The 15,348-nt window shown below is 33.2% G+C and overlaps 1 protein-coding gene across 1 annotated transcript; it reads left to right on the forward strand.

Moving 5' to 3' along the window:
• The first annotated feature begins 1,198 nt into the window (after nt 1-1,198).
• Nucleotides 1,199-8,483, forward strand: LOC146538757 (nucleolar pre-ribosomal-associated protein 1). Its single transcript, XM_085186051.1, has 3 exons — nt 1,199-1,511; nt 2,439-7,134; nt 7,416-8,483. Exons 1-3 carry the CDS (start codon nt 1,298-1,300, stop codon nt 8,425-8,427), a joined length of 5,922 nt encoding a protein of 1,973 aa, XP_085042177.1. The 5' UTR covers nt 1,199-1,297; the 3' UTR covers nt 8,428-8,483.
• Nucleotides 8,484-15,348: the final 6,865 nt, after the last annotated feature.

A 15,348-nucleotide genomic window follows, 5' to 3' on the forward strand; every position in this document is an offset into this window, starting at 1 on the left:
ATAATATATGAAACAATTAGCAATTATTATTAACAACCACTGCTCACTATTGCCCGCAGTAGTTGCCTAAATTGGTAAGCGGTAAGAGAAGCAGTGGTAGACCTCGTTTGACTATGAAACCACAGTGACGATGATACTGGCGGAAGGTGACGTAAAACGAATTAGGATCTCCCATGCATGAAGAGGTTAATGACAATAGATGTGGCGAGAGAAGTATGCGCAGACTGGCTACCTCGAAAAGGTTAACGTCACATTAGGTCAAGAAGTAGGTATGGTACAGTTTATACCGTGTAGTGTAACTATACCGTAGTTGTCGTTTAATATACATATAATTATATTTGATAATAGTTCACGCACGTGAACTACACAATTATTTATTACCTAATCTGAATTAATTTAATTTCTTTTAACATAATCATTTTTAAAAATATCAATACTTCTAAATAAAATGGTTACCTCATAGTTTTTTTTTAACAATATAAGTTATAATTGATGTAACTGTTTTATTTATCTATCGAACGAAAGAAAACAAACACTAAATGTTATGGGAAGTTTGGCGAAATAAAACAGTGATAACTGTATTTAAATCGGTGAAAAAGTCGTGCCGCAGTGGCACTAAGTGTCACTGTAAGCCGACTGGTTGTGCGTTAGATCCCCACTTTAGGAAGTGAAATATTTGTTTTATAATTCCATTTCTTCGCTCTGGTGTCGAGGCAAACAGCGGAGTTAAGTTCCGCCACTCAACACGCAATGAAAGTTATATTTTTTTAATAATGTTTTCAAAATCAGCTTCACGCTGTATCCTGCACACAGGAGAGTAGGCAGAGGGAACCTTGTGTTAAGATACTCCCCACTTCCCGCCGAGTTTTTGGAGACATTGCATGTTGAGTGACGAAATTCAACGCCAGGCTTTTGCCTTGATGCCAGAGTGAAGATATGCAAATAATTATACATAATATTTCATCCTCCCGAGTGGTAATCGAACCCACAACCGTCGCAGACACACCCTTGTGCCCGTGGACCATGACGGCCTTAACATTATTGTAGACTATTTTAGATTGAATATAAAGAATATAGATATTCATAAATACCACCTATAATACATTTTCTAATACATCTTCCATGCGCAGACAGCGAACAGTTACATGCTTATTATATGTATTCTCTGTAGTTAGCACGTTTGTTAAATGTCAAATGAGCAATGTCAAAGTGTGGCTGTCAAAATATCATAACAATTGCACGTGTTTTGTTTTAGTTTTAGTTTCCTGTAGTAAATTAATGCATTAATAATAAAAAAATGGGTAAAAGAAAATATGATGGTGAATCTAAAGATAAACCTAAGAAGGCTAAGGGGGAAATTGATTCAGAAAATGCCGAAATATTTGATAGCGAAGAACAACCTCATGATGAAGACGACAGTAATAAAGATATGTTAAAACCAGATAGGCCTCGATTATTTGATGTTAAGCATTTTAGGAAAGAAATACAAGGAAAGCAAGGCCAAACAATGGGTTAGTTATTGTTGTTACTTAAAAAACCTGTTACTATTTTATTTATATTTTATAAACATAAACAGTAGAATTCACTTGAGGCCATAGTGGCACAGTGGAACAAGCGTGAGACTGTAATATCGACAGTAGTTGGTAAGATTCAAAGAATTATGTTTCATTTCCTCGTATTTGTAAAAAGGCAAAGCACCAGGGTTTTGTGAATGTCTCAAATTCGGTGGCGCGTGGGTCATTTTTTAGTAAGAAAATGAACATTATTTAAAGCTATCGCTGTCATAAATAAGTAAAAGAAAATTTGTAAATAATTGATTTAAAAAACCATCTACTAAGAGAGACTTTTTTTAATTGATCATTAAAAAAAGTCTCCCCGAGTGTCTTGTGTCAGTTCTTCATAAGTAACTTTTGTAAACCAGTGGTAAATTATTTAAAATTCAAAAAATTAAGCATGTAACTTCTTATTTTGAATAAAATTATATGACTTTGAAGTGTTGTAAACATTAGACTCCCTATGCCTACCTAAAATTCCTACCTAAATAAAACGTAAAGGGGAAACAAATAAAAAAAAAGGTTCGCACTAATCAGGTGCTGTAAAAGACTAGAGATCAAATCCTGGATTATTGAAATGTTTGGAATACTGCAATGTATATTAAACAAAGCATTTCATAAACAAGTGATGTTTTTATATTTTACTACTAATTAATTGCATAATTTTAAAATAACCTATAATTAATTATTTCACAACAGTTATTATTACACACAGTGTTAATATATTGTAGATATATTGTAGTTAATATGTTTCTAAGAATTATAATTGTAGGCTGCTGGTTTATTGGATGTTGCACTCTATACATATCTAGCTTACAGTGTTAAAGTAATGTGTACAAATAAAAGTAAATTTTATTTAAGCTTTTATTTTTTTTTACATTTCAGCTTTGACACAATTTCTACAAGTATGTCTAAACCCAGACGCAGATGCAGATTACATGTTAGCATATTTGAAAATTGGTGGAAATTCACATGAAATATTACGTCAAATAACACAAGATAATAAAAAGAATTTGACATTAGCTACTCCCACCTTCCATTTGTTCCATTTAATTGTACTGAAAGTTCAATCTGATTTACCGCATATGATACCTATAACCGAGGAAGCATGTAGATATTTCTTAAATACATTCATATCAACTGTTGAAATTATGATCAGTGAAAACTCGGGGCCTCGGCACAGGAAAATAATATTAAATCTTTTTACATCCATGGTGACTTTAAATTCAGATTTAGGTGTGGAAATCTTAAATCAACTACCAATGACACCTAAAAATTTACAACATGTTGTTGAAAAACCAAATTATAAGGAGAAAGATAATGTGAGAACTGCATTTGTTCATTTTATGACATCTTTTCTTGTCGATGGTCACTTGCCACTTATTAAAGCATTGTTAGAAAAACAAGGCCTACTAGCATTAGTAATTCCAGGTTTGGTTCAAGATGAGGCAGATGCTGTGCTTATGTTTCTAAATATTCTCAAAAAGAATGTTATAGAGAATCCATTAATATCTAAAACATTGAAACTAAAAACATTTAGTCACCAAGTATTACACAATATGTTAAAAATTTTTACATGGAAAGGTCCACCGGAGATTGAACGTAGACCTGAATCTCAAGAACACATCATGGCCTTACTTTCAGATATAATACTAACTTTATTCACATCTCATAAACTTGGGCTCTATTTTATTGACAATACATTAGGAACAAGTGACTCAAATAAAAATCAGAATTTATATAAAACGTTGCAATTATTAAAACGGCCGTGGGACAACGAAAAACAATGTGACGTAATACTACAAATAATATACAAATGCCCAGATCTTCATAGAGCTATAATTGGTGTGATAGAACAAAATTTCCAACCACAACATTCATCTGTATGGGAGAAAACCATAGATTTTACTGTAAAACTTCTAGAAACTCTTAAAGCAGAGAAATTAATATCGAGACTTAATAATCTTAACGTCTCTCAAACAGCTAATTTTGTACGTTTCATAACAATGCCAGTACCTATTTTAAAATTAATTAATTTGGGTATATCAAAAGATTTGACAATATCCATTTATTGTATAAAAGTATTAGTTAAAATGTTGCAAACTCTTAAAAAATATATGAAAATATTAGAGTTGGAAGATTCTGATATAAAATTCGTAGAATTAAAGAACAAATTAGATAGTTTTCTTCCAAAACATATGCCGCCACCGAGCGTAATTGTTTCGTTAATAAATGATACGATTGACAAGAATGATTTAGAAACTTCACAAGATTTTAGATTGCCGTCGGTCAATAAAGCAGATTCGCTATTGATTTTAATAGATTTATTGTTATTATACAATTATACATATCCAAATTCATTTGAAGCTTTAGAAGGTACTATAGATTTGAAGAAAGTCCTGGAATTTTCTAAAACTTTGTCAAGAGGAAATCTGTCGCTTTTGAAATTCAAAATAGTTTCATTATGGTTATTACTGGATAATTCTGCATTAACATTACGAAATCCGATGTTTAAAGAGTTATTTTTAATTATGTTAGAAGTGTTTACTGATGAAAACGACACGTGGATTAACGCAAAGGATACTTTGCATTTATTTTTCAGAAACACAGAGATATTTGAAAGTGACGAAGATGAGATCCATTTAATATTATACACGTTAAGAAATTCTAAAGTCAATCCAATATCTCTTGTAGGAGATATAATAGAACACGTTTTGTCAAATGGCAAAGAATTATCAGAACATATTAGAAATCAAGTCGTAAATTTTGAAATTTCCGACGAAAACTGCCAAATAAGTTTAGACAATCTCTTCAATGATTTAATGCACGACAAAAATACTGACGAAAGTGTGTTTTTGGAGAAGAAAATACCTTCGACATTTATTGTTGGATGTATGCAGTACATACAAAATAATAGAGACGCTAAAAAGAATTTGAAGCCGTTTTTATGTCTGTACGTTTCTAATTTGTTACATTGTAACTATTCACCGGAGCTCACTGAGGTTTTGATAGGTGATTCAAAATTAGATATCCGGAGTTATGTCGCCGACTGGATGGTGAAGCCAATTGTTTTCCCCGAGAACACTAGTTCAGAGGAAACACTTAGAAATCTCTCCAAATCTATAATAGAAAATCAAGAAATACCTTTAACTGGGATTTTCTCAGTATTAACAAAAGGAGGTGACGCAAATGATCTGGAGATTAATGGAACTAAATACAAAATAGATTATTCTCAGTCCTTAAATAGTTCCAATTTATTTATATGGTCGAAATATTTGATGTTTTGTGCAGTAAGATTGGCAAGTATGGACCAGCTGTCGTTAGAACAGCAAAGAATAATATCCCTTTATTTTGAGACTATAATTGCTTTAGGAAAGAAGTTCCACATGGTGAATATATGCAGAAGTATAATTTTAAATCTGTTCAAAAACGCTCATTTCCTAAAATTATTTCAACCGATTGATTTGAGCAAAAATTCGTCAAACATTCTCGTAACACAATTATTACTCCAAATTATAGAACAAAACGCAGATATTATTAGATACTTAGAGAAAAAGCACTTTATTCTCAAGTCTTACCAGCAAAAAACTTATAGTGAAATTTTAAAACTGTTGATTAAAATAAAAAAGAAGAAAAATGTTAACAGCGATCTAACTATCAAAGTTCTGGAAGTCATAGGTTTATCTAAAGAAAATGATCACAAAATGTTTGATCATATATTTTCTGTGGATACAAACGCGTTTATCAAAGAAGATAAAGAGCCTAGCATTGTACTTAAATTATTACGAGTTTTGATACACAAGTATTCGCTGTCGGTGTCGATAGAATTGCCGGATGAAATCTTGAAGAAGTGTATGACATTATATACAACGTTGCTATCTACGAAAGACATAATACCTAATCTAACTGAAATCGAAGAAGTGTTAGCAGAATATTTTGAAAATAAACCACAACAAGTTAGTTTAGTGAGTGATGATGATTTCAAAAAATTTTTTGAGGCAAACTCTGTAAGAAAGTCAACATCATGCTTAGCTGCAATATTATTGAAATGTAATAGCAGGTTTTGTAATATCTTTAAGGAAGAAATCAATCGGCCTGAAATATTAAGTCAAAGGGAAATAACGTTGCCACTAAGTAATGCTTTACTCAATCATAGCCAATTTGTCATAGAAAACAAGGAAATGCTGATGAAAATAAATGAAGAATACAAATCTAATATAAACAAATTTTTAGAGAAACCTCATAAAGCTGGTCAAGTGTATTTAAATTCTAGCGACTTTATTAGAAAACTTATAATAGAATGTATGAGTGTCCAGGAATGCCAAAAAATCTTTTCCAAAATACACAAATTTGAAACAGTGGAATTAAGTCACATTAACTTAATGCAGGCTGTCTTCTTAAAACTTTGCCTAACTAAAAACTCTTCTAAAAAAGAACATTTAAATAATTACTACCTGTCAATGCTAAATTTATTAACATTAGCTATAAAAGAAAACAAAGATGCAATAGTTCTAGATGATCTGGTGTCAAATATTCATAAAATTACGCAAATTACAAAAACAGTGGAGAATTTTCAAGTAGATCATAAAGATGGTTTCAAAAATGTTACTGAAAGTACAATTTGGCAAACTTTCTGTAAAACAATTTTAAAAGATTCGTTGAAAATAAGAACAGCGGAGGAAGAAAATTCATCGGGACCTAAGTTGATATACTTACTATCTTGTCTTGTAAAGTTGTTTTACAAAGAAGGTCATGAAGACGTTGTCACATTGTTTGACATGGTCACGTCACATTCAGAGTTTCTAAGCGTAATGCTGAGTTATCACAGCCCGGATATAAAGTCACGTTTACTAGAATTTCTTTTTGTATTAATATCTACGAATAAGTCAGTTATGAAAACTCAACAAATACCGGTCTACTTAAGCGCATATCGAGCCACCAGAAGTCCTTCAGATAGGCTAATTTTAACTATCCTTCGCTTTTACGAGGCCAACGATTTGCCAGTGAATGAATATAAACCATATGTTTGGGGAGACTCTGCAGCGAACCATTATTCAGTTCGTAAAAATCGAACTTCTACACTTTGGAGTCATCCTACACCTAACCAAGTTATGAATTTGTTCGATAAAGAAATTATTGAAAGAACTGTTTCAAATTTCCCTGTAAATCAAAAATTAGACTACTATTATGAAGTTCCACCTATGAATGGGATAACAGTAAAGAATTTCTTAGAGAAAACTATAAGAGATTACAAGTACAAACCGAATACGAAGGAAACTGAGCGAGCTATCCAAACTTTACTCATTAGAGACGAATACACCCAAGTTTTGAATGAATTAAAGGGATTGGATGTTGTATCAACATCTCACGCGCAAAATGATGATAATATTTACGATCCTGCGTTTTTATTTCCTCTTCTGGGCCATCTTCTAGCGCCGGGATCGATAGCGTCGTGTTTTAAATTATTAAGGTCTGGACTATTATCAGTACTGGTTATGGGTCTCAGTTCAAACTGCCCATTGATGCGCGCCGCCGCCTACCACGTCTTGCACAGATTCTGCTTACTTTTGGAAACTGAAACGTGAGTATTTTATATTACTCTCTAATTTATTAACTTCTAAAAATAATGATTACTAAGTAAAGATTATTTAAAATAATTTTATGCAAGGTATTTAATTTTCTATTTATTTCTTTAATAAAGTGGTATATGGTATATTTTGATGTTTTAATTATTTTTAACATAATGATACTGGAAACTGCACTTTTTTTTATACATTAAGTCCATATTTAATGTGTTTATATGCTTATCGTGGTGTAACGTCGTGTATTGAATTTTATTGATCTTTTTCTTATTATTTTCAGGAGACACAAAAACGACAAGCTTCTTCTCAACGATTTTATAACAACGTTACGTCAAAGTTTATCAACTGCTATCATCCAAACAAACGATAGCGAGTTCAATGGCATTAAAAATCCAAAACTACCCGCAATAGGAGCTTTGTATTTAGCTAAGGCGTTAACAGTATCGACTTCTCCATCCGACCCTTTATATAAGCCAGTAAATAACTTCCTAATAGCAAAACAATATGTCGATTTAACGGTAATTCCAGATTTTTTAAGTCTTTTCCATAACAGTGACATAGAATTAATAGAAAGACGTCTCTGGTTATTGAGGATACTAAGAGATGGTACTAAAACAATGACAGATATAACAGTTGTGTTTAAAACTATGTGCCTTAAAATGATAATGGATATCTATACTACAGTCCTAAGTGATAAGAAAACTAAAGTTGCAATCTTAAGAGCTCTTAACTCGATGGTAGCTATACCGAGAGGGTTTATAATATTAGTTGAAGGTTACGGGTTCATGTCCTGGTTGAATTGCCTGGTTAGAAATATTAATGGTGATAAAACAATAGTAAAAGAAATGATAGATTTGTCTAAAACAATGATCTACAGTTTGGGCTTTAGTGTGATTAATAAAAATTGTTCTAAATACGTCTTTAATGGAAACTCAGATGGCTTGGCAGAATTTAGAATGAAGAATGACTTAGAATATGAAATTTTGAGTGTCATTTATAATTTATTGCCTCACACAAACGAAATGGACGTAGAAGAATTTCTTTCGTATATAGAAATATTTAATCTAATAACGAAAAGATCCATAAAGTTTATGACTAAAAAACAAGTTTTAAATATATTGGCCTGTTGTGTGGAGCGATGTAAAAACTCTGATTGTGTTAAACTAGTTCAACAAGCAGTAATTTTGAATAATCCTTTGATTTTAAAGAGCAAAGCTATTTACAATGTTGTGACGTCAGAAGCCAGGCTGATAGAGGAATTGAGTTCTCTTGTACAGAAATATATTGCTTAATATTTTAAATGTATGTTTTATGAAGAATTTGATAATAAATAGCATATTTTAAGTTATGCTTTGTTTAAATTTATCTTAATAAGTAGTTTATGTAAGTGTAAAGTTATGGAATATTGTGATGTTATATAGTTGGGGTGTGGTAAATAATTACAAAAAAAAATCGAAAAAAATAGATTTTTAAATTATCTTTTTGCAAATCTACAGCTAAATAATAACTTGGCTGTTATACCCTTATTACATAAAATAATTTTACAGCAATTTAAAAAACATCAACACCATCATATTCATTTGTGTGAACGCAAAATACAAGAAATAATAAATTATATGCTAATTTCAACCTGAGTGTGACTCCAAGGAAGAACCCTATTTATAATAGGGGTTGCCGGGTGGTTGGTGCCCACTCCAGAATAGTCCACCCCAGAAATTTTACTACCAAAAAATTTGCTCTAAAAAAAGTTAATTTGCCCTGAAAAATAAAAATGCTTACATGAATATTTCTGTTCATAACTACATACATAAGTCCAGCCCCTCCATAAAATATCTATAGATACGCCCAATGCTTGACACACGTCCAATTGGAAGTTTTGTAATATTATATCAAAAACCTTGACTTCAATTTCAATTCAATAACTAACTATAGGGACTATTGCACTTGAATATCCGTCGATAGAAATTAGTTCCCACGACCTTATAATAGTACAATATTTTCATCAGATCTCATTTGTATACGTAATTTGTAATTTTACATTACAATGCTTTTAAGATATTTTTTTCAGCTTTATGCTGTGTTCTACATATAATAGGGTAGGCAGAGGGAACCTCGTGTTAAGACACTCCGTTTTTCACTTTCCGCTCAATTTTTAAATCGACTCAACGCCGCGCTTTACCTCGACGTCAGAGCGAAAAAATGGAGATATAAACGTAAATAAATATTACACTTCTTCGAGTGGGGATCGAAGCCACAACCGTAGCGTTACAGTCACACCCTTGTGCCCTTGCGGCACGACGGCCTCTAATACATTTATTATAATTTACTATCTTTTAGATATATAAAAAATAAAAAGACAAGACATACATTATAAAATCGATGTAGAAAATATTGTTTTCTAAGCAAAACGTGAGATGGAATCGTGACAAAACAACATTATGAACGTAGCTTTGAGCAAGGAACAGTGTAGTTCCCACTCCACTACATTATAGGAGAAGTAAGATAATATATTAGAGATCGTGCAGTAGGAAAACGTCGGACTGTAAAGGCAATGGGTGTGGGTTCGATGCCCACTTGGAGAAATTAATTATTCTCAATTACTTTCCGTCAACGGAACGGAGACACTTAACACTAGGTTCCTTTTCCCTGCTATGTACGGAATACAGCGTTTTGCTAATAGCACAGGATTTTAAGGGAAAGAATAAAATTATATAATCATTTACTGCTACACCGTGCACCGCCCTGTAAGGAAAAGATAAACAATGATAAAAAAGATAACGCTAAGAGCTAAAGTTAGTTCACGGATTAAAGATATAAAGTATGATTAAAACTTGGAACACTAAGCTGCCTGATAAGTGCTTTATTATTCTAATCATAAATTGCCTCTTGTTTATGTGTACCACCCGGGAATCAAACTGACAATCTTTTATGGAATATTTACATATATTCATTAGTGAAAATACTTCTTAATGTTTTAATTTATATTGCTGGATAGGCAGAGTTCAACGCCGCGCTTTACGATTAGTTCTTTTGCTAGAGAAATGATTTACCGTTTTTTATTTTAATCGTGTTCACTGCACGTTTTTCTCTTTTTACCGGACCGGGGAAAAGAAAATAGTTTGCTCCCCTGTATCGGAATCAAACTCACAACCACCGCGTTTACACTCAAAGGCAGTCCCGCTGCGCCACGAAGGCTTCATAAGCTTTGACATATTTACTTGAAGTCTATTCTGTTGTAAAGATACAACGGTGGATATAGAGTTACCAACTCGTTGTAATATATACGTGAACATAAAATTCCTTGCTGTGCTAGCCGATATTGATTTAAAATGAGTGAGTTTAAAGTATTTTGTTTTTAATCTTTTAAAGATTTAAGTACATATTTCGAGTTAAAATATTGTTTTCTTTTAAAGTAATGGATTGGATTTTTATGTATATAACCAAAGTTAGTTTTGTGTTTCTCCATTCAATATGTAAAGTCGCGGAGTTGAGTGAAAGAAAAACCGATCAAGTGCGAGTCGGACTCGCCCACTGAGGGTTCCGTATTAATGGGAACGTGAATTATAAAACTTAATAAACTTAAATTTGTAGGCGTGTGTACTCATTTTTAAAATATAGCGATTTTTTTCTGTAATATAACTATAAACTTAATTTTTTAAACGTAAATTCGAACTTATGCCAAATTTCATAATTCTAGCTTTCCACGAAAAAGTTTCTATAATTTGGTTAGGTAAGGAAATTGATGGAAAATAATGAACGGACTAACGGATCATTAATCTCTATTGAACCCACGGTGATATAAATAAGTTACATTTTTAAAATAATTTTAATAAAACGCTTAAACAAATTGCAAGTAATATTAATTATACAATACATTTTAACACCTTCTGACGTTTATTTCCATATAAATTACACGTAAAGCTCGTAAGGCGCTCCGGGATGATATCGAGTATCGAGTTACGACTATAACTTGTTGATATCGATATCCTCCGCGCGATCTTGTCCTTATACTTAAACAAAATATAAGGAACATTTCCATGGATTATTAAGGGACTTAAGGAGAAATTGTAACACTGTCGATACTGTCGAGGTGCAGTGGGGCTCGGGGACATGTATTCATTTCTTTGCTCTAATAACATGAGGGCAAAAAGGCGGAATGAAATTTCCTGACACTGCGTTCTCTTTACCCACTCTGATATACGGCGGGAAGCAAAATAAAAGATCTTTGAATTTCGCTACTTTAACATATTGTAAATGTATCAGCTTAACCGGCTTAAACGTGTTATTATATTTGAGTATTATAGATTTTTGAAGACCCAATGTTTTGAACACTTTCCATTAGTTCGCTGTCCTGGGATGGTCTACCTACATTTAGAATAGTAGTACCTTTTTAAAGTGTTAATAACACGCTGTGTCCTGCGCACAGGAACGAACCTCGGAACTTAGTCTCACTTTCCGCCGAATTCTAGAGTTTGTGTTTTGAGTGGCGGAACACAACGCCGCGCTTTCTTCAAAATATTTTGTGTACCACGACTTGTCCAATAAAAATAGTATATGTTAACGTTGACAATTTAAATTTTCGACTACGGTTTCAGTTCAGCAGGCACGCTGCGCTGGTGACCGCAAGTTATTAGCGAAGCCAACCAATCAGTGTTCTAACGTTTTGTGGTTATTGATTTTTATATAGCGCTAATTTCACTACGTCGTCGCTTAGTTACGAGGAATCGCGATAATGATGGGTTCGATTTCTGCTTCCGCCACTCAACCCGCGATGTCGAATATTGGGCGGCCTTAATATTAAATTCCCTCTGCTTATCCTGCTATATGCGGGATTCTGTTATTATTAGCTACACGCTGTATCCCGCATTACACAGGGTAGGCTGAGGGATTGTAATGTCAAGCACTCTATATCCCAATTTTCACCGAATTTTCGAGACATTGCGTGTTTAGTGGCGAACTCAAAGTCGTTTGCCAGGGCGAGGAAATTAAAAAATATAATCTTATGTTTACCCAAGTGGAAATCGAATCCACAACCATTGCGTCTTAAAAGCGTGGCGCTAAAAGAAAATAAAATTTTACATATAATAAGCATATATTACTTAGTTTAAGTCATTAGTGTATTTGGATGTCGGTGGCATGCTACCGACGACATAATGTCCTATTGACACGCAACTACCCTCAATTTTTTAAATACCTGATTTATATAGATTATTCACGTGACATTTGGTATTTTAATAAAGTCATTTGAGTTTGAGTTATTTTACGAGATTTTTTTATGTTTATAAATATAAAATGCTTAATTTGTATTTCCGTTTGTATTATACAAGAATAATTTTATTTGAAACTTATACAGGATGCTTAGCAAAATTTAATGAAAATATAAAGAAAAAAACCGATTAAGAAATTTTTTTTTAGATTTACGTGTATTTGGCGTATAGCAGGGTCGGCAGAGGAAACTTAATGTTGTTGACTCTCTATTAAAAAAATCTGGAGGCTTTGAGTGTTATGTGGCGGAACTCAGCACCGCGCTTTACCTCGTTGTCAGAATCGATATCGATGTAATACATGGTAAAGCTAAAAAAGAAACGAACCGTCTCGGTCGTTGCCGCGTGATGCCCTTAAAAGGCAAAGCCTTGCCTGGGTATTGAACCCGTTCTCTCGCTTAGGATTGTGATTCTTATACGTTGTAAACGGTAATTAAATTGTAAGCTGTTTCTAAGTTTTTATTTTAGTAGAGTAATATCACTTCTTTAGAACACTTCGTGGTAGTGGCACAGCATCTGAAAGGTTGTAGGTTCGATTCCCATTTGGTGTAATGAATTATCGTTCTGGTGACAAGAAAAAGCACGGTGTGGAGATCCGTTATATCTCGAAAATTGATCAGTGCATCGGGAGCTTTTTAAATAAGATTAGATTTTGTTTAGATTTCTATAAAGTAAAAAAATATTTTAGTTAAGTATTTACTTTATTAGAGTGTCCTAATCTAGTATTATACATTGTTAAAGCTTCAAGAAGCTCCCCGTCGTAATGTTATACTGGAAACCTACAAACTTTAATCTACGAATCGCTGAATACAGGAAATAGTGATTATGGCCCTAATAGTTGTATCACTTTGGGCTTTATAAGGTTTCGAAATTAAGTCAATTTTATACATGACTCATTATATTAGAAATAAATTGGTGTCTGAAATAGAATTTAGTGCCTTAGAGCAGAGCCCAATAGTGGCGCAGGGACACAAGCGTGCGACAGGTTGTGGGTTCGATTCCCAGTCGAAAAGATTTAACAATTAATATTACATCGATCTGGTAAAGCGCAGCGCGGAGTGATTCAAAATGTAATGTCTTCAAAATTCGGCGGAAAGTGAGAGAACGGAGTTGTCTTAATAGGAACGGAGTGTATGAAAACTAAGTTCCCAGGTTTAATTCCAGTGTCTAACTGTAAATGCGAAAATTTTGTTATCGATTACAATTTGAGAGAATGGATCATTTACATTGGATTTTGATTCACAAGTTATTTTTCAGTAGAATTTTTGTAAATCATCTAATAATCACGAACACATGTAAATTAAATAGTAAAAGCATTAAACATACACGAGTAATATGAGCTTCTCTTTAACAAATAGTGGGTTAACTTACCGAGCAAGTGGCTTTAAATCTGCTGTAATTAATTAATGATCACTTAATTTATCGAACAGGCGGAGATACTACCGAAGTGAAACGCCTTCTTTCTACAGACAAATGGCAATGCCTGGTAATGCCTCCAGAATCCGGCGGAAAGTGGGAAACGGAGTGTTCCCACTTCCAACACCACGTTCCCTCTGCCTAGCTTGTTGTTTGCGGGATACACCGTGAACCTGATTAAATTTCTTCAAAATTTCTGTCTGTCTATTATTAAATTATGACTATTCTGTCTCGACATCGCGTGGAGGTTGGACCGGCTTTTTTTAAATTGAGCCATTAAGGAAAATTATTTCGATATTTTATTTTAAAATGATATTTGTTTGTTATAAAATAATTCAGGATCAGACTAAAACTCCTTAATTGGCAAACCGTTTAAAAACCAGCCTTACTTAAATAAGAATATCTTCACAAAATTGCATACAAAAGCAATCAATATAATTTAAACGGTTACATTGTACAGTTGGTCCAGAGCACCCACAGACTAACCTGTTTTAAAAGTGCCCATTGTCTCGCATTTCTTCCCCCAAGGATAATTGCTGACTCAATCGAGAGGACATTGATCATTACCTGTTTTATTACAGGTTCGATTCCCAGAGACGTGTCAACACAGCGATGTATGGCTGATGATAGAAATGATTGGAATTTTAAAATAACTCGCTATTAGGTGGTGGGGACAGCCTTCGGCGATGTTTCTTGGTATATAAGAACAAGATCAGATACAGAGTGGTTTGAGTTATGGGCGATTTCTGTTTAGAAGTATTTTAGTTTTAATATACTAATCCTATTTAATATATGATTCTATTTGATATCTTTTTTTTATCATCAGATCAGTATTAATGCGAAGTTACTTTTAAAGACATTTCGTATAAGTTGCCAAGTTTTTTTATGTATATTATTTTAAGCTTCACGCTATATTTCGCATAAGCTGCAGGGAAGGCAGAGGGAACCTAGCGTTAAGATACTCCGTTTTCCACACACTACATTATTTTCGAAATATTGCGTGCTGAGTAGTGAAAATCAACGTCGCACCTACCGGAAATCGAACCTATAACGTTAAATAATACTTAAAAAATTAAAGTGAAAATAACTATGTTTATATCTTAGACCAAACCACGAAAGGCTATTAGTGCGATCCAGGCATATTTGCCGATGGACACATTAAGTAGGGAAGGGAAGTGAAGAATATACTGGATGCTCTCCGCTATTTACTAACCTTCGCTTTGATAGAGATATTACAAGGTAGTACTAAAGTTGAAAAGCTTATTATTTCCAATATAAGGTATAATTGACTAAGTATAATGGTCGAGAAAGTCTTTTATCTCGATTTGATTGTGGCTGTCGTGGCGTCTGATTGTGAGCGACACCGCTGTGTTCTCCTTCTAGTTCGATTTCCACTTGGGGGAATGATTTATTTTTATCTTTTGGAAATTAAATGAAATTGTTTTAACAATAGATTCCCTCTGCCTCTCTTCCTAAATATTTTTCTCGATTTCATCAAATAAACTGCTTTATTTTCCACAATGAAGTTCACAA

Source organism: Heliconius melpomene, chromosome 5 (assembly GCF_056956725.1).
Source record: "Heliconius melpomene rosina isolate 202511_hmr_F chromosome 5, ASM5695672v1, whole genome shotgun sequence".
In the NCBI taxonomy this organism is placed as follows: Eukaryota; Metazoa; Arthropoda; class Insecta; order Lepidoptera; family Nymphalidae; genus Heliconius; species Heliconius melpomene.